This window comes from Amblyomma americanum, chromosome 2 (genome assembly GCF_052857255.1).
Source record: "Amblyomma americanum isolate KBUSLIRL-KWMA chromosome 2, ASM5285725v1, whole genome shotgun sequence".
NCBI lineage: Eukaryota > Metazoa > Arthropoda > Arachnida > Ixodida > Ixodidae > Amblyomma > Amblyomma americanum.
The window spans coordinates 84,198,178-84,218,861 of record NC_135498.1 but is presented as its reverse complement, the minus strand read 5'-3'; the positions used below and the strand labels follow the sequence as shown (position 1 = coordinate 84,218,861).

Below are 20,684 nucleotides of genomic sequence, written 5' to 3'. Positions count from 1 at the left end.
ACGCCGCACAGAGCATGGCTCAACCAAATTCAAGAAGATTAAGAATGCCTCAGCAAAATAGAGAGGACTAAGAAGGGCTAAACAAAATTTAAGATGACTAGCAATGACTTGCAAAATTCAGCGGCGAGGAATAATGCAATTGCAGAAGACGGACTCGCCGAAGTGAAGCTTGTGTGTGCGTAAAGTGTTCATGTTTAAACCACGTTGCATGCATAAAAATTACGAATGTGCCAATAGAGGTTCGAACGTTTACCAGGAATCCAGAAGCAGCCCGTCAAGCTGAAAGAGCGGAACAACAATGCTTCCAATGAGAACGTCAACTACAATCATGGCCTATGAATTTTCCTGCGCATCAATTCACTTGACAACTCTTGAATTTTTTAATGAGGTTTCGTAGTCTGAATCCACCGGAAGCAAAGCTCCACAGAATAAAAAATGCGCACCTATCAAACGTGGCAAACTGAAAAACAAAAAAGCGAACAGATTCATAACACCACAAAATAGTGTCTTTCTGTGACCATGAAAAGCCGCAGAATATCAACTTATATTTTCAGTTTACTTATGATTGAAAATTCATTCAAACTACTGCAGCTGTTGCTGTGGGGCCTTTGAGGTGTTGAATTAACACATGGGAATATCAGCAAGTGATCCGGCTTCCGCAGCATCCATAATACTTACGTTCCTGTGATTACGTTTTACTGGGGCAACCCAGAAAGCTGCTCAAATTAGCACAACTGGAGAATCGCATTATGGCTTCTTTGACATATTTCTCAAGTGTCTGCGATTGTAGGCTATTGTTGTAGCTACATTCAAGCGGTATCTTTCGCAGGGGGCCACAGGAGCTGCCGTATCGCGAGGGCGTCAGCAGCAAGGCTCGTGCCATCCGTTTCCCGTGCACAATGGCAGCTTCCCATGTGTACGTAACCGATAAGCTGGCCACTTGGGATCCATTGTTGGGTGTTCGTTTTTATCCATTCGTCCTTACACCGCTCAGCTTTTAGTTTCACTGCCTTGCGAAGTGCGGAAAAATTCCCAAGCGCCCGGTTTCCGTCAGGCAATGTCTGATGACTGCCCACTGAGAATATTCTAGGGAGTAGGGCACCATACCTGAATATACCACTGTCCGGTGACAAAATGTTGAGCTGTTTACTGTAATTTCTTCGTCTTGGTGATTTTTTTTTCTGAATTGAAAGCTGTGAGTTTTTCTTGAGTTCGTGGATTTGAAGCGCTGTTTCCTACTTAACATCTAGATCTTTACAATTTACACTTCTGTAATTACAGTCGGCTGAACGTAAATGTTAAGAAATAATCATCAAACGCGCGCTGCAGCTCCTGGGGTCACCTCGTGAACGCGACCCCGCCGAAGAACTAAAACTGTGAAGGCTTCTGTTTTCATCGCACTGGCATAATCATGTTAAACTTTAAAGCCTCTAAGGTAAAAAAATGTGATGCGAGCATTTTTTTGTGGAAAAAGATTAAGGCGCGCGAATGCTCGACAGAATAATTAAGAGCACGAAATCAGAACATATGTTGAATTGGCCAACATGGTTCCCATGTGCTTGCACAGTATTTAATTGTTTTCCTATTTATATTTTCTGTACACACTGCAGCGCCGAAATACTGTAGTAGAGGAGTGGGTACGACAATTAGGTGGCAAGCAGTAAAATATAATATATTCGCAGTAATGCAAATAATTAATGTAATTATCAAAGAATAATATAGTTTACACAGTAGATCTATACCTATATAGGTCTTTTCACTCAGTGTGCGTGTGTGCCTGTAGTAAGCAGAATAACGCTGACGAATTTCCACACCACGACACAACGCTTTGACTGCGCAATCAGCTTACGGTATGGTTCACGGCGAAGCGTTCAGGCGTTGAAGCATTGCTTGCTTTCTTTACCGAAGACCCATCAATGCCATTCACACTTCATCGTGATAGCGGGAGAAAAAGGGCAAGGTATTGAGATCGCTTTGAAGAAATGTCTCGCGAAGATGGCATGTATTCTCGGGCTTGGACCAGTGGAGTAATAATAATAATAATAATAATAATTGCGATTTTTGGGGAAAGGAAATGGCGCAGTGTCTGTTTCATATATCGTTGGACACCTGAACCGCGCCGTAGGGGATACTGCGGGCTTTGCGCATTTACAGGAAAGAGTCGCTGTGTCTTCCAATGTATACTCACAGAAATGTAAGGGGATTTTGAACCAGTGCACAGAGCAACAATAAAACCTTGTTTGTTATTCATGAAAAAACACTCACATAAAAAGAGAACAAATTTCGGAGCATAACAAAGAATCTGATTTTCCTCACCGAGCAAGGCCTACTATATAACTACTCATTAGCTTAAGAAAAAAACCACAATCGTTAAATTAAAGATATTTAAGTGCTTATAGCTACCAAACTTTCCCCAACATACAGTAATTGTAGCAAACTGAAGTGTACGCCACATTTTTTTTTTTTTGCTGCTGACTTGCTTTCTTGCAACTCGTAGCAGAGTGAAAAAAAGCCCATATAACCACTCGGTGCACATGTGATTTATTTGTTTAGGTAATGCGTCTTATGACGCCGAGTCCACGGACAGCTGACTTACGAACGATTGTTGCACTGACGCACAGAGAATTTACTACTAATCTTTAAGTGTCGGTTGTGACACCCTTCTCCTAGACGTGGTCTTTCATGGCAAAACAACCATTAAAACTAGCTTGCTAAAAGGTCACATGGCGCCATCATCTTCACTGTGAATTTGAGTGCATTATCAGCGGGGATAGGCTTGCGCTCATCATTTCTTGTTACCGTTGTTCGGCGTTACTATCTCGACGTAACATTTTGAGGCACTCGATAATACCCAGTTTGAAAGGACCATTTTTTTAACTCAAGTTAAACCGTATGACTTCTTGCATAGCTTCCTTGAGCATTGTGGCACCATTGTGCTCGAGCAGGAAGGCTACACTAAATGACACCTTCCAAGATCTCCGAGAATCTTGCGGCAAGCCTTGAATAATGCACAGAAATAAACACATGGGCTAACACTCAAGTACGACATTCAATATAAGCCTTTCAAAGGGTCGAACTTCAGAACTATCTATGAAATAATTGATTACAATCAATGTGCTTTTAATAGTTTTTTGTCTAGTGCAATTTCGAGCTGCAGGAATGTGCGAAATACGTAGTATGCTTTCTTTCTTGTTCACTTTCTATTCGACGCTTATTTATGCTTAATTCTTGCTCTCGTCGACGTGACCGCCTTCACAGAATCTCCTGGAAAATCAAAAATGTATTAGTCAACACTGAAGTTAAGGGGGGATGCGGGGCTAAAATACTGATTTTCGGGAAAAAAAAACGGTTTTAAATTTGTGTGGTTCCGGATTGCTGGTTTAATGAAGAATATTCTCACCAAGTTTGGTTGTTATATGAGGAGTAGAAAAAAAAGAAAAGAAAATAATTATTTTCACGAGGTGGTGGTAGGCCGTCGAAAGCGTCTATGAACGCTCATCTCAAGAAGCGGCCGCAGTGCGGGCAAAAAACCAAACGAGAAATGACTGCCCACGTTAGAATGTGTGTTTTTAATGCTTTTTATTCGCGGAAAACCTTGTATCCAGAATAAGCAAGGCCACTAACGGAAAACTAAAAAAGTAAGGCATATTTCTGGCCGCTTGAACAGCAGAGTGGGTGGAAAACCAAAGCAGGAGCTCGGATTGGCGGAAATATACCACGTGAGCATCCAACGCTTCTTTTGCGCCATTCGGAGTCGCCCCGCTCTCGTTTTGTTCGACGCTTGCTATGTGTTACGGTTTCTTCCTTCTGTGAGTTTATTGCGAAAAGCGGGTGGCTGGTGGTGTGACCGGGAAGATGCTGGAACGAAGGCTTCGCCACGGAGAAGCTTCGGGAAGCGAAAACGCACCACGAAGGCAAGAGGCCTACACAGCACTGTGCGACCGCCAGCAAGTGAACGTCTGCTTGTGCGTTCGCCAGGCACAAGCCTGCCGCCGGCGAACGAAGCGAAGCCTTCAAGGTCCGATAATGGTTCATCCCCCGAAGACCGAATTTGCATCACTAAGAACCGTGGAGACTACAGCAGCCTTGACTCTACTAGGATTTAATGAGGGTACACATGGCGTCAAGAGAGTGCTTGACAAGCTGGAACTAGAACACGTAGTCCAGACGATGAATCACGTACAGCGATCAACCCATCAAAGTATTTCACGAGCGAAGGCAAGAGCGATGGAGACCTCTAAAGCGTAAAAAAAGAAGAAAAGAAGGCTTGAAGCTTTTGCCACAAAGCAGCGTCGTAATGAAAAGGAAGGCACGGACATTGGAGCAGGACACCTTGATTAATTTCTTTGCGCCAAAATAAACTAGCATGTTCTGGAATCTTTGAACTGATTTTTCTTAGTTTTCACTTTTTTTGGGAAAACAAAACAGTTAGAAAACTATCATTTCGAAACGGCATCTCCGAAAGTGGCTTTCAAGGTTGTTTCTCGACTGAAATTTTCTCAGTAACAAGATAAGGTACTTTTTAGGTCGAGAAATATTTTTAATACAAAATATTTTTTGACGTCCGCCATAAAATGACAACAAAAAAATGAAACATTGTTTTCCGAGTGATGGTATTTTCACAGATGTGGTATATAAAACATGCAAAATGACCTTACTTCACACTATAAACCATTTAGAAAATATCTAAACCCAAACTACTAATATATCTCTACTATTTTTGAAATGATAGCTTTCTTAAGCTGACACATATGATTGCTCATTATGACAGCCATAACTTTTTCCCTGTTCCAGCTAGAAAGCTGAAATTTTGATTATAGTCTAATTAAAAGAGGATACATCATCTCTGAAAAATTCATTTAATTGCTGCAATAGTTCAAAAGTTGACTCATCAGCCTAGCATCCCCCATTAAGTCGACCATGATTAAGCGTAAACGATATCTTTCTGTTTTTTTTTAATTTCTTGTGCTGGCATGTGATATATGTTTCAAACATAGAAAAATTTAAAAGGAAGGTTTTTTCAGCAACGCGCTTTTATCAGAAGTTCAATAATAGTTCTTTAGGGCCTACTTGCTGAAACACCGAAAAATCCAGGTTTCTGCGCACCAGTGCTACTTTCGCACTAAAACGACTGAATAAAAATTTTATTACTTTATTCCTTGAACCATGGTTTGTACAATTAATTCTTTAGCGCATGCAAATATTTAGATGTTTTAGTGTTATAAGTTGAATAAGTGCAAAGGTGTGGCAGGGGCACGCACCTAGAAAAAAAAGTCGCACTAAACACTCGCGAAGCTGCGGTACAGGGGAACTTTTCTATAAGTTGCATTTACTGTCGAGTGAAAGTGGCTATAGAGAGCTGAACGCAATATGAGTAATTGCTCCAAAACTCACTGGGCGTAATCATTTCCAAAAGTTCTGTGACTGAAATACCAGGAGCCGTCTGGCTTTATGCCAAGGGTGCTGAGTCGAACCTGTCTGATATGAAAGCGAATGATCATCACAGCGTCGAACAGTACGCTCCGACTCGGCATCACGTGAGCCCAACGAGGAACAGTAAGAAACCTCAGGCCACATATCTCTCCTGATAGGCAGCACATCCGCTGGAAAGACAATTGAACGATGTTCCCGCAACAGCGCAATACACTGGGTGCTTATATATAGCAGAAACATTACCTTGTTGCTCGTTCCCCTCTGTGTGGATTTAGGCATAACAACGTGCCAAAATGAAGTTTCAACTAGGACTCTGCTTCCTGGCTGCGATCTGCGTCTCCAATGTAGCCGCTTTCACAGGTACAGTTCGTGCCTTTGGATCTTGTATTTGTAAACGTTTCAGAGCAAGTGAATGTCGCCCCTCGTTTTGCGTTTAGCCTAACGAGAGAGTTCTAAGTTTTTATGCCATAGCATTAAGGGTCCCTTTCAGCGGATCGCGCGTTGCCGTCGTCGGCGGCGTTGGTGGCCTGAGAAAGAAAATCCTCTGAAAATCTCTATGAGTGGCCATGTGACGTCATCACAACGTGCGCCCTATGGCTGGTGGCAGCACCGCCAGTGGATTGTGAACAAACTGCCCACAATAGGAGGTTTTAAGTTAATGGTTTGTCGCTAGAGGCTGCTCGAGAAGAGCAATCTACGCCTTATAAGCCGCACTTGCAGGAGCGATTGAAACAGCTGCCTGCCGGGGCAGTACCTATTCCCTTAAATGCAGCACCACTCTGTCAGGGGTGTTAGTAAGGCTGCCAGTGGTCTATGAGCCTAAAGTAGAGAATGATAAATTACGAATATACGGGCCTTAACCCGATAACGCTATCAAGTGATAGCCTTCAAGAAGAGCTTAAGTGCCCCTAAATGTTTCTACCTAAACAACATTCGGCACAGTGCCAACCACTGTTGCGTGCCACGGTACTATGTTCTCGTTTCTCGAAATGCAACACTTAAAATCGGTGTAATACGGAAGTTATTCTGACCGATTCTTGCGAGTGATTATGCCATTGTAATACAGGTCGTAGGAAATCAATTTAGGTGTTATGCTTGATGTAAGGCGGTTTGCACATTTACTGACGGGTCCTCACGTGAGGTAACTATTCAATTTAGGCGAAATAAACTAAATATATCATCCCCTTTAACATGATAGTATTATGTACTGAAGAAATCAACGTGTCTGGGTTCACTGTTGAAATGCCTGTATATTTAGGGGAGCCACAAACCGCTGAAAGCGGAACACCGACAAATAAACCCATTGAAGGAAAGCACATCACACGGAATGGCTTGATTTGACTCATGCAAGAAGTTCCCACGAGAATAAAGTGTATCAACGAGCCCAGGTGGAAGAAATGTGCAGCAGTTTTTGCGTCATTAATTTGCCTATTGCATCTATTCCCATACAAAATATTTCAGGCAGTCCATCACTTATTTATAAAAATAGGATTTTTAGTGGAAATGGACCCGTTTTTCTGCTTTGTAATACCAGTGTTGGCGGAAATCAGTAAAAAATAATATCATGTTATCTAGTAAAGTGTTAACTGCGGCGCTCACTAGTCCTCGCTGCTAGCGCCGAGCCAAGCCAAGGAAGGTTGCGTGCACATGAGCGGCGGATTCACGCTATTTCACGTAGTGCGCACCGCAGGGGTGGTATTTTCAAACTCCACGAGAATTGGGAACATTTCTTGAGCGAAAGCGGCGAGGGTAATGGCGTTGTAGCATTTATTAAAACTTATATGGCTTTTACTAATGGCCAGCTACAAATCAGCTTTCGACAAGGCGCCTGCCTGTAATGGTTAAAGACTTACCTGTCAGAATTTAGGTAGCAATTTTATTAGTTGACAGGATTCGCTTAATTTTGTGGTACCCGCCAGCACTAGCAAAACTGTGTTGCAAAATACACCTCTTTACACCAAAAATATATTTGTAAAAATTGGTGCCTGGCTTCGCTGAAACATCTGCTGTAGCAGGTAAGCTAGCGGGTGCTGTTCATCAAAACCGTACGACATATAATTGCACCTTCCAAACAAAAATTCAAATTTTCGAACTTCTGATGCACTTAGCGTTCCTACTTCACAGGACGAAAAAAACTCCATTTGTTATGGGCTTACACTGTTATTAGTAAGATTTTGTTCATGCACTAAAAGGCATTTGCCCACTCATGTACAAATGACAGAGTTCACAAAAAAAAACGCGGACAGGAAAATTAAGAAAGGAATCTGTTTAGTTCTATTGACCCTGCAGTGGAAATATGACAGTTGTTGCGTTACAGTGAATTTTCATGTTTCTTACAGATAATGAAGCAAGCGGAGAGGGCAATCCGCAGTGCGAGAGAATGCTTCCTTTGCCATTTGTAAGTACGGGCCATGCAGCAAAAGTTGAATGAATATTTTCATGTTGCACTGGATATGAAGGGCTCTGTTGTGACCTTAATTTAAGCATATAATCAATTAAATGACAACATAACACCATATTTCATTTTGCCACACAACTAAGGTATAGTGAAATAAGGGTTTTATACTTGATTTGACTGTTTTTAGCATGTTATCTCTTGATGCAATGCCGTTCCCGTTGTCAGCTTCACCAACAGGAAAGTGACAGAAAGGCTTGTCGTTCCATTGGAGTCGAGTCCGAAAGAAAGCCCTGAAACCAATTTCTACGAGTAAAAAGTTTTTGAAATTTTCCTCCTTAAAGAGTGTGGTCAAAGTAGACTCACTGATTCTTCACTCAGTGAAGACGTTTTAGAAGCCTAATTTTGTCTTTGTCACTGGGAGCAGTGTTTCTGCCAGGAATTTACTTCCTGCAGTTCTGAGTGTGTTTCCTGTGCCCCTTTCAGGCTATAATGTTGCCTAAATATGTCATTGAAGAACAACATATTGAAGAAACGAAGCAGAGCTCAGCTATTTACCGGCTACTGGAGACCACATTTGTGGAGATGAAAGTCAAATTTTTTCATTTCATATCCACAAGTGTGGTCTCCAGCCGCCGGCTATTAATAGAGCTATCGGCTTCGTTTGAGGAACACGTGGTCCACAAGCTTTTGTCCTCGACTGTACCTCTTCTGTCTGGCAAAAAATTTCAAGTAGTATCATATACTTGGCGCGCAAGAGACAAGGCCAGCGTTGAAGCGAAACTTTCGTATATGGCTGGTCATCCACCAATCTCCAGTAGTTGCAATGCCCCAAGCTAGTCGCATAATCCACGTTTCTGGCCCGACCTTTTTTTTCGGCTTCCATGCCCTCTTACCTTCTGCGATGCTAATAAATAATTGCCGCACACATAAGCAAACGGTGCCGTTCATTTTCGTCAGATCTTTCGATACATCCCTGAAACGTTTTTCTTTTCATGACCGGAAGCTACAAGATACCTTTATCTTTCCAGTCCTTGGTTGGCTACATGTACTGTCGACTGCACAACTGTTTACTCGGATCGCAAAACGAAAATATGCCAATGTCGCAACGTAGATATCTGCTCTCAATATTCTTGCTGAAAGTGCGAAACACAACCAGGTGGTAAACAATACGCCTGTTAAATGCACAATTTTTGGAATCACCAATGGCCAAAGCAAGATTTTCTGTTCAAGCCTATACGATGACTTATCAACAAGAACGGTGACAGTTCGGGATAGTGCACAAATAATATGAGGTTCCATAGCACAAAATGAAGGGTCAAGACTGGACACAATCCCTAAACTACCACTAAACGCTGTTTTGGCGCATGCAGGGTTTGTGAAGTTAGAAACCATGAACAGGAAGGGGGGGGGGGGGGGGTAGGGCACATGAAGCGTTATCAGGCTGACATAGGTAAAGCAGATATCTCAAAATCAAATAAAAATCAGAGCTCAACCAATTGCCACCCAAAAAAACCCTCGAAAACTGGTAAGCACGTTTCACAAGTTCGCACAGTGCCGCGCATTCAAGAAGGCAATATTTTTATTTGATATTGATATAGATGAACTAGTTACACATTTTTCGATCATAACCTTTCCTATAGGAAGCTTCAGTTATCTCTCTTGTTCTCTTATCTTATTTATTCCCTGTCACCAGGCATTTTTAGAAGCTAGGTTTGCAGTTATGAAACGGCAGTGATGTGCCAAATGACTGGACCCACATCCCTAACGCGCCTGATGTGCTCGCTTACGCGTTAAATTAAGCAACGGCCCATTTCACCAATGCACGACTTACCGCACGAATGTAGTCTCTTGTGCACGACACGATGTTGCCAGTGAATGAAACAGGGTCTGGTGCCCAACTGAACAATGATTCTGAGGGTGCTATCAGGGTTGGTGGCCTTGCGCATGCGGGAAAATTTTTTCAGGTACAGACATGCAAACCTGCACTCCCAGTTTTGTGCAATCTTTTTGAGAGCGTTTGACATCTTGTGGATATACCACACCACCACTCTTTTGTTCAAAAACAAGTTCAGCTGTACTTTTTGCGTCCTTGCTTCGTCTGTGCTGGTCGTGTGTAACAGCGATTGCTAATGCCTCGGACAACCAGCTGGCAGAGGGCGATCGATCTGCGTTTTAATTTGTTTTCAATAAGCAAGTGCATTCACTGGATTCGAATGACATGTCTTCCCCACACCTCTCGACGAGCTTCGTATACGCAGAAGAAAAGGGCGGGAGAGGCCTCTCACCCTTGGCTCATAAATCCTGCAAACGCGTTTCATGGACATACTGCTTAAGAAACTAAATGGTGAACCAGGTTATCTATATATCTGAATGTTTGTATGATCTCTTTACTGACAGCACCATTCAGGAGCACTCTGTCAAGGCTTGCAAGGTACGGATCACGCAGGGCTGGAGGAATTCAAGAACCAATACATACTCCATTTTTTTGCAGCTATACCTCGCCATTCTGTTGAAAAATGTTGATGTAAGACGTAAGATGTAAGGGCGGCTGATTTAAAATCAGTAATTCACACATCGGATCGGATTCATTTTGAAAAGGAACTGTCCCATAGGTATGAATGCAGCCTTCGATGCATTCTAAAAGCTTTCGATGCGGCAAAGAGTAATACAGGTCCTTTATATCTTTGGGAAAGAATTCAGCGATCTTTCACCGAAGGCGTTTCGAGAACGCTCATTCTTTCCAGTTTTTAATGAAAAACTCGTAAACATTGCCAAGCTTCAAAGTTCTCTGCAACATGATTTATTGATTAGAATGGGGAGGTATTTCTGCAAAAAAAATGAAGTGCGTATTGATTCTTTTATTGCTATGGCGCTAAGTGATGTGTACCTTGCAAGGCTGAGCAGGGAGCTCCTGAATGGTCTTGACATTATAGAGGCCATAAGAACATTCAGTAATGTAGGTTACTACTTGGTAGTACTTCGGATGAGCAACAAAGAGGCTCGTGGTGTAAGAGAGGGCGCTATACCAACTTTCGCCCAATGTATTAAACCACTGAAGATCACACATGAGCTTCCTGTTCAGGGGCACCATTTGATTTTTGATTTCCTTGAAACGCGTTTGCTGGATGCATGAGCCTAAGAAGGATAAGCCCTTCTGCCCTTTCTTAATTCAATTCAATTTATTTTGCCAGCAGTTTTGAAGGATATCTGGACTAAAAACTGTAAATCACAGGTTGACAAGGCCCAGTAAACCTGACAAAGCCTGTCCCAATGAAGTTACTAACAATAGTTAACAGAAATAATGGAGATATCGAGAATAGCAGATACTGTACAATAATAACTTCGCGTAGTTTTCAAAAGACAAACAAGCTTAGTTTCCAAATATTATCAGAAATAATAAAACTGCAGATTTATACAATCATAACTGAAACCAAGATAGCATACAGGTACGAGAAATAGTAGATCAGTGAAGCAAACATATACCAAAAACACCACTAATTATAGTTCGGAAAAAGATTCTTGAAGTTTTTTAAATGAAATTATTTGGGCATATTGATGTTGACTGAATATTTGTGGGAGGTTTTGCTGCAATGACTGAAATTTGTAGATTGTGCGGGAATGGAGAGTATGCCATTAGTCAGTACTACGAGTAGGTATAATTGTTTTTTTTGGGTGTAAGACCCAGCAGCTTGTACTAAAAAATTCTGCTCAGTAGCTGAGAAGAAGAAAGAACGGAAAATATGGAAATTGTATATGTTATTAGCTCTGACAATTTTGTATGAGGGAAAGAGCATTTGTGTCGTGTCTAGGATCGAAACAATGGCAATACAGCGAATGGCCTTTTTTTAGGACAAGTATATTTTGAATGTTTGTTTTTGTTTTGGGTAAGCCAAATATGGCTACAGTAACTTAAATGAGATGAGAATAAAGCGTAATATATTTGCAGTTTTACATTCATAGGGAGAAGTGTTAGGTAACGGGAGAGTGCTCCAGTGGTTGCAGAGAGTTTGTCCTTCGTTTGCAGAGAGCAGAGAGCGCTGGTTGCGTGGTTGCCGAGAGCGCTTGGTGTCGCCCGTAGCAGCGCTTTCGAAAGTTTTAAAAGAGAGTTTTCTACAGAGGCTATGGACTTGGGAATCCCAGCTAAGATGAGATGAAAAAATAACTACAAAGATCTTGTGTTCATCCAAATATCAATTCGTTCTCCAGCATATTTACAACGAGATAAAATCCGAGTGGCTTATTTCTTCCCGTAAAAATAACTGCTTTAGTTGGTTTTTTTTGCCTTAACATTTAGTTTATTCAACTGTGACCAAGTAATGACTTGTTCAAGTATTACATTGGTATTTTTAATGAATTCTACTTCAACGTGACTAGAGATTAAAATGCTGCAGTCATACGCATATATTTCGCTGTTTGATTATTGTATTATTATTGTTTATGTAAGCACTAAAAAGAAGAGGTCCCAAAACAGTGTCTTGTGGGATACCGCATGTTATAGGCAGAAAGGACGACCGCGCAGTGCCTATGCATATACATTCGCTTCTTCCAGTTAAATATGATTTTAATAATTGTAACGGCTTCCCGCGTATACCATACGACGATACTTTGGATAACAATATCTTGCGGTCTAAGTAATCAAAAGACTTCGTGAAATCAATAAAGAGTGCTAACTTGTAAATATTATTTTCAACGTTTTCGAAAATTGTCTCTTTTAGTTTTAAAAATGCTGTTTGAAAAAAAAAAATGAATATTGGTTTTATGGGGAAAGGAAATAGCGCCGTATATGCCTCAAATATCGGCTGACACCTGATCCACGCCGTAAGAGAAGGGATAGAGGAGGGAGTGAAAGAATAAAGAAAGAAAGAGATGGGTTGTAGAGGGCTTCGGAATAATTTCGACCACCTGCGGATCTTTAATGTGCACTGCAATCGCACAGCTCACGGGCGCCTTAGCGTTGCGCATCCATCAAAACGCAGCCGCCGCGGTCGGGCTCGAACCCGGGAACTCCGTATCAGTAGCCGAGCACCCAAACCACTGAGCCACCGGGGCATGTATGCTGCTTCGGATGATTTGCTTTTCCTGAATCCAAACTTGGCTTCAGTCGAAATATTGTGTTTGTATAAAAACCACGTGATGCGACAGCAGATAAGCTTTTCAAGTCCCTTGTAAAATATTGGTATAATCAAGATCGGCCTACAGTTTGATGATAAGTTAATATCACCACTTTTTATATTGCTTTCACTCTGGACTGCTTCATACCTCCTGGGTACACATCGGTTTCGAGCACAACGTGAGAGATGTGGACAAGTACCGAGACAATAAATTCCAAAACTTCACTCGCCCCACTTGCATATTGTTAACGTCTAACGCAATGCTATTACCTATGTTCACAATGGTCATAAAAGATTTTGTTTCGCTTGTTGGCTCCAAAAATAGGCTTTCCGCTGTGCTATTTATTTGCGAGCGCAGACTCGAAGTGGCACTGTCTTGTGGTACTAGGTTAACAAAGTGTTCGTTAAAATTTTCTGCTAAGGCTTTGCTAGTTATTTCACGATCTTGGTGGCTTATTTTTTCGGGTAAAGAGAGGTATTTCTGCCTCTGAAGACGGTATTGATAAGCTTCCAAGCGGTATTTGATTTACAGCGAAAAATATCAGAGAACACTGGAGTAAGTCTAATTCACTCGCCTCAGTTCGGCATTTAACCTGTTTCTTGCCATGTTAATGCATTTTTGTGCAGTAGACAAGCGTGTGCAAAGAAAAACGTGGTAACGATAGTTTTTATTTTTATCACAACCAGATGGCCCCGTGTTATCCATGGTTTCATTGCTTTTCTCGAAGGTTTAATGGTTGGAAGAGGAAAGTGCTCCTATTATATTAGCACATATATTGTCATCAACTGTGAATACGCATTGTGTGCATTTGTGGTCCGTCGGCCTATACGAAAAAGTTCAAAAGATGTGTGGAGAAGACATGGCTTTCCCAGTTTTAACATGCTGGTTTGAACAAACAGGTCGATCGCCATCTGGCTGATGGTTATCCGAGACAATTAGTAATTGCAGTCACAGAAGACCTGTGTAAGCGGGACAAGTACACAAGAACTACAGACGAAAGGTAGGGTAGTAACAAAGCGGTGGTGATGTCGTGTATGCACAAGGTACCACACGCTCTCAAAAAGATTGACCAAAAATTAAGAGCGAATATTCGCATGTCTGCAGAAATTGTCCCGCATGTGCAAGTTCACAAGCCCTGACTGCACCCACTAGAATCATTTTCCATTTAGGCACCGGAACCCGTCTGTACCGTGCGCTTGCAACATCATGTACAAGGTACTGCTTTAGTGTGACAAGTCTTTTATTAGCCAGGCTGGACGTTGGCTAAAGTATCGCTTAAGCAAGCACAACAATAATATTAGGGATGAGCAAGTGCAGACGTTTGGCTCATCATTGCTGTTTTCAAAACAAACCTAGCTTGGAGGAGGTTTTGGTGACAGGAGAAATGGACATAGAGGGGGAGATAATTGAAGCCTTTGCAATGGAAAAGGTTGGGAATATTGTGTAAACAGTCCATCCCTACCAGCACAAAGAAAAGACACTGCCTTCTTGGAGGCAGGGCAGTGTGCGAACTTGTGCAATGTGCGTACCAGTTTTAGGTTTAGTTTGGGTGGAAATTCTTAGCTTATCTTTTGATTTTGAGATGTCTGCTTTCACTCTGCCAAACTGATAAACCTTCACGTGGTGCCCCCCCCCCCCCCCTTCCGCCTCCGCCCTTGGTTTGCACTTTCATAAACGCTGTAAAAGTCAATGAAGCGTTTAGTTGAAGTTTAGTGCTTGTTTCCCGTGTTGTGCCTTTTTTTCGCGCTATGAAACCTAATAACAGCCAGAAAGCGGAGGCAGGATGCTCGCCACGCTAACCAAGAAAGTTCGCTGTTTGTTCACCGACGCCTGAACTAAGAATATCAGGGGACGAAGAAACCCCACGGGGTAGCATTGAACGTGGAATTGATAAAACGTGTGTAGACTTCTGGTACCCTGTCCCTGTTGCACAACGTACCTGACATGGTGACGGATAAGATAACGTTGCTGGCACGAGTTGTCATGCCGGCACCGCAGAGCCATGCACCGACGATGCCAATGCATGCCAAGTGCGAGCACTATCCGACGGCCAGGTATCTGAAGAATGCAAAGAGAGGAACACGAACTAAAACGAGCTACTCTGGAACCTTCAAGTATAATTGTTTACAACTTGATCCTAAAGCTTCTTGACGGCATAAATAGAAAAGTCAATACGCATAGCTTGGAAAGTGCTCGGACAGTACACGTGTTCAGCAAACGTTTTCCAATCCGAGTGCTTCTTGATCTCTTTGCCCACCTTCTTTTGCATCGTAGTGAATTTGTTTTGATATGTTTCATGTTATCGCTCTTATGTCTGGTGTGCAGATACTGTGCATTAGATACAAAGAAATACGCTGCAGTGTAAGAGAAGTCAGTAGACAGGACAGATGGAAAACTCTTACAAGGAATGTCATTGAATGCAAGAACAAATAGAGAGTAGGGGAACAACGGGAAAATTACCTCAAGCAGCACACCAATGAGGTCTCACTGAAATTGGCAGTAAACAATTCCAAAAGTAAATATCGATATTCATCGTTACCACTGGAAGATCAATGGAATGTCTTCTAGAACAAGGAAGACGTCGTGGATATTTGTTTAAAGAATTCTCTTCACTCCAAAGGAGATAAGCGCTGGAGAATAAAAGCAAATAGAAGGAGACGAAAATTTAAAAAGAAAACACGCTTCTTTCACTAAATTCCTCTAAGGCAATAGAGGTCCCCTAGCTGGGGTCAGGGGGAATACAGGCCTATAGTTCTTTTTCTTTATTATCTTTCCTCCTTAAATTCACGAACCCATTTCATGTTATCTTTTACAAGACCACACTTAGTTCTTTTTACATTTTGTACTATACCTATTTACTTGAATCAATATTGGCGTCTAGACACGATAAAAGAGTGTTCAAAGGAAGGAACACTTGGTTTCAATTTGTTTTTTTATGTGCCCTCTCAATAAAACTACCATTCTTGTTTTTCTGTGCTGGCAATACCCTGGCGCGCGCGCGCGCGCGCGTGTTTGTGTGTTTGGTTTGCTGTATGTGCGCTTAACGTCCCAAAGCGACTCAGGCTATGAGACGCCATAGTGAAGGGCTCCGGATTTTTTAACGGATTCTTTAACCCCACCTGGGGTTCTTTAACGTGCACTGACATCGCACAGTACAAGGGCCTCTAGAATTTCGCCTCCATCGAAATTCGACCGCCGCGGCCGTGTGCGTACGCGCGCGCGCGCGCGCGCGCGCGCGTGTGTGTGTGTGTGTGTGTGTGTGTGTGTGTGTGCGTGTGTGTGTGCGTGTGTGTGTGTGTGTGTGTGTGTGTGTGTGTGTGTGTGTGTGTGTGTGTGTGTGTGTGTGTGTGTGTGTGTGTGTGTGTGTGTGTGTGTGTGTGTGTGTGTGTGTGTGTGTGTGTGTGTGTGTGTGTGTGTGTGTGTGTGTGTGTGTGTGTGTGTGTGTGTGTGAGTGTGTGTCTGTGTTTGCGCGTGCGTGTGTGTCTGTGTCCTGGTCCGGGGTTCGAACCCGTGACCACTGCACTGCTTCACCGGAGCAGTCGCGCTAGCAACTGAGCTAACCGGGACGGCAAGCTTATGGTAGAGCGATGGCGAATTGACGAATAACTCGAAGTGGGAACGGTGCTGGTCAAATGTTTTAGAGGAATTTCGCAAGTTGGAGTAGACTTGTAATAAGGGAGTAATTACTGATTGACATATTTTACGCTACGATCCAGTAAACCCAACCGCTCCACTTTTCACAGTACGCTAAATCTTCCTGTATGCACGAAAGCGCTCGCTATTCCACGCTGCGAACTTTATAGATTTTTGTACGTCTTTCCGAAAGAATCCACTTTATGGGCTCAGGGAAGTCTTAGAGGTTGCTGCGCATGTCGCTAGCGATCCTTAGGAGTAGGTGATGTGTCTATTATTTCTCAGGGGCTGTCCACAGAGGTAAACGGAGAAGAAGGATACAGTGATTGGACTGGGACTGCCATTCTGAATGACGTATCGCGTTTAAAATTGTTGCGTATTTATACACCGTGCTCAAAAAAGAGTGGTTTCGATAAAACAGAGGTATTTACTTCGATGACTGTCAGCCCATTGAAAGTTAATTGGAAGTACAACAGAATAGTCACTATGGCCAGCAACTGTTACAGCGTTGAGTGAATATGATTTATAAAGCCGTGGTCGTGAGCAGCGCACGAGAAATTAAACGTTTCTGAGCCAAAACATTTTTCAGTTTGAACACTGCATGGGAGGTGTCCATCTTTCGTATCACACTGTGAACCACTATAAGGTCTGCATCAGGGGCGAAACGCGGTGACGGCCATTTTTCCCACATATCTTTAAAACTGCAACGATGAACTCCGGGAATATCCCTAAAATCTATAGATACGAGTACACTAATCTGTCTGCCTTGATAAGAACCGCTACTAGTTAATACCTGCGCGTTGGCACGCAGCAACCAGCTTTTCGCATATGGCCCGCATAAATCATGCCTGGTGTCCCTGGAAGAGGATGACACTTTCCGCACAAATTATAGAACCTACTGCGGTGCCACTATTGCCACGAAATCCCCATGTGAGCTTGCCAGAAGTGCAATTTCAGTCGCTCCACAAAGCACAGATGCTTTAAAAAGTTTCACCTCGCAAAGAAGGGGTGGGTTGAAAATAGCCACTGGTGCTATGGGCAGGACCAAGTGTTCTAAATAATATGCACTTTTGTAACTTTTGAGCCAATAAATGAAATTACAAAGTTTCAGGCATGTGATTTCATTACAAAGCAAGACCAAGCTAGCGCCAAAAATGAATAACATCCTGCCTATAGATTATTCCTCTTTACTAATGGGTTAAAATCACAGTTCATACTTAGTGAACGCTCTGAATTCTTAGCCACGTGGCCCGTATATTTGATAATGTTTCTTTCAGCTTCAACCGGTAGCGTACTATCTTAAAGCGAACGCTTTACTACTCCCCTCCGTAGATTCTTCGCCGTGTGCACCGTGTACGCCGTATCCCCCGTGTGCGCGTGTTTGGCCTTGTACTGACCTTGAACCACGTGACAGCTATGACGTCATTTAGCCGCCGCCACCGCCGACACCTAGCACTCGCCTCTGTTTCTATAGGCCGTCGGCGTTCATTGTGTTTATTGGCGTTGGCGTTGACAACGTTCTAGATCCCGATGATTTTGAGGAAATGAAGGGAGCATAACTGACTCCCTGGGTCAGTGGACGCCTCATTTGCGCTTAGAGGTACGTGGTGGTGGGGAGAGAGAGAGAGATGTGGGCTGCTTGCATTAGCGCTGGCAACGTGGTGCCGGACACGCGTCACTACAGCAATAGGCCGCAGCGTTCATTCTGTGACCAACCTATTGCGATCAACGAGGAATTTAACCCATACATGAAAGGGTGCAGGGAGGGCGCGTTGTCTATCCAGTGTGCGGAACGCACTCAACGATATAGGCGCAAAGCCGCGTCTACTTGCCCGATGCACCCCAGCTTTGGCTCTCTAACCAGGATCAGCACTAGTTGGGCCACAGCTAATTTTAATTCTAACAATTTGTACGAAAGATGAGATGAATTACAATAAATTCAATGAAGCTTTTTTACTGAGTACCAGAAATTATTTTTAAGGAGCAGGAAATCGCCGTAAGAATGGAACATTCGAGCTGGCTTGTGTGGCGAAGTGCCTTCGAAATTTATTGGGCTGTTTCAAGCACACTTCACATCTTCTCTTAGGTCGGATGCGACCCGAACTGCAGCAGTTTTAATGACTACAAATATTGTACGTTTATTTATTATTTTTACAGTGGAGGAGCTCGTACAGACTAACATGCCAGTACCTGTGCAAAGGATGGCCCTTCCGATATGGATTCGAACCAGACGGAATTCCATGCGGGGTAGGTGTTGTCAACCTTTTCCTAAACGAGATCCTGTAAAAATGATCAGAGAATTGCACCTACTTACCAGCCGCATCGTAGAACGTATGCCAGCTACGATCCACGTATAAGCAATTCTCCGTCGAACTTTATGGAAACCGGTTTTCATGAACAAAGAAGCTACAAGTGCTACGTTTCTATTACCGTGAGCTGCACTCCCCATGCACTCAAGTTGGCGGTTTCTAAAAAAAAACTTATGAAAATAGCTTATAAAAAGCGAATGATAATTTTGAAAGTTGTGTAATTGTAGGACATCGTTTCTTTCGAGTATTGTGGGTTAGAAAAAAACCAGAGGTAGTTCGTGTATCTGGCGGGATGAACGCCTGAAAACTTTCAATACTGTGACAAACTACATATGAAAACATGCTGTTCAAATAAAAAGGTATGTCTTGCCACTGAATAATTTCCGAAAAGGTTCTGTATCATGCGAACTTCTTGCATGCTTCACTGTGGTTGTTTTGACATTATCTTTCGTCTTGCTGTTTCCTGCACGCAGCGCCTACCATCCTATCGCGCGGAACATGTCTGCATGGCGGGCGAATGTGTGTTAAAGTCTTACCTAGACGACCGGAGGAATCTACGCAAGTACACCCCTAATTGGGAAGTGAGAACATCAAAGGAAGTAGACAGAAGTTATAAATCTACAACTCCCAATGAGCATCTCATCGCCTACTTTGGTACGGCCTCTAAAGGACCAGAAGTCCCAACGTATGCGCCTACAACTCCCAAAGAGCACCACACCTCCTACCTTACTTCGGCCCCTGAAGTCACTAGGACATCCGAAGGACTACAAAGAGTTACAACGCATGAATCCACCACTCCTAAGCAGCATCTCACCACATACTTTCCAAGGACTTCTGAAGACACCGGGACCGACCACAAGTACTACTCAACCAGCAAAATGACATTCGTAACGCAAGGCAACAGAGATTTTGAGCATTCTACGAAGAGTGCGCATTCAGTGGCCTTTGAAAGCACCACAGCTTCAACACGGCCACATAGCGAAACGACGTTGAAAACCCGAAGCCACAAACCAAGCCAAGCTTCTACTAGTGGTATTCGTTCAACTACCACAAACAGCGTCACAACTGGAGGTAAATCTGTGAGTGAAGCGATAACAACCACACAAGTAGCCTACAAAGCAAGCGAAGTTTATACTACACCTATCCGTCCCACCATCACACAAAGCACTTTACCTTCGACTGCCAAAGTCAGTCGAAAGATTTTAACAACTCAGCAGAGCCACAAACATAGCGAAATGTCCACTGCAAGGGTCAGCCATGAGACCCAGACGAGAGCTACAGCTGCAGCTTCAGCTTTTTCTACTGAAGGGAATAAGATTTGGGTATCTGTTGCGTAAAGCGTACTGACGGATATTTTTATTCTCTTGGATGCGTCTTTAGAACAATAAAAAATGAAAATCACCATCATTGCTCGTCTCATCAAAACGATTCCTCCAATTTTCAAACTGGAGGCGCCGAAGTAATGTATTCAATTGACTACAGGCTCGGTCTTGGTGCGTAGACGTCGCTTTTTATCGCATTATGAGCAGCAGAGTGTTGAAAGATCAGACAGATTAGGTGCCGCAGCTGAGATTTGTTTCTAAGTCAGTTCCGAAGTGCCGCACACAAAAAAGTCCCAAATGAAAAGAGACATTAACCATTGCTGCTTAAAAACATTGTGCAAACAATATTGCTGCTTAAAGGTAAAGATGAAAATTCAGATTTACTAAATAATGGTTACAGTCCGCACTTTTACATTTCTTTACACTACTTCTATGCAAGACGTGACTAAGAAATGGGAAGACATACGAAGGGAAGAA

General features: G+C 42.8%; 1 protein-coding gene across 2 annotated transcripts in view; it reads left to right on the top strand.

The window, feature by feature from the left end:
• The window catches only part of LOC144121536 (uncharacterized), a 36,653-nt gene extending 16,364 nt beyond the window's left edge, over nt 1-20,289 (top strand). Inside the window, exons 5-8 of one of the 2 annotated variants that reach the window (XM_077654798.1) lie at nt 830-5,793; nt 7,773-7,831; nt 18,734-18,823; nt 19,359-20,289. Coding sequence is in view for 1 of the 2 variants with exons in the window: in XM_077654797.1 (XP_077510923.1) it covers nt 5,727-5,793; nt 7,773-7,831; nt 18,734-18,823; nt 19,359-20,222 (1,080 nt within the window). In the remaining variant the exon portion in view is untranslated. Of the gene's footprint in view, nt 1-829; nt 5,794-7,772; nt 7,832-18,733; nt 18,824-19,358 lie in introns of those variants that run through there. The other variant, XM_077654797.1, reaches the window with a different exon arrangement.
• Nucleotides 20,290-20,684: the final 395 nt, after the last annotated feature.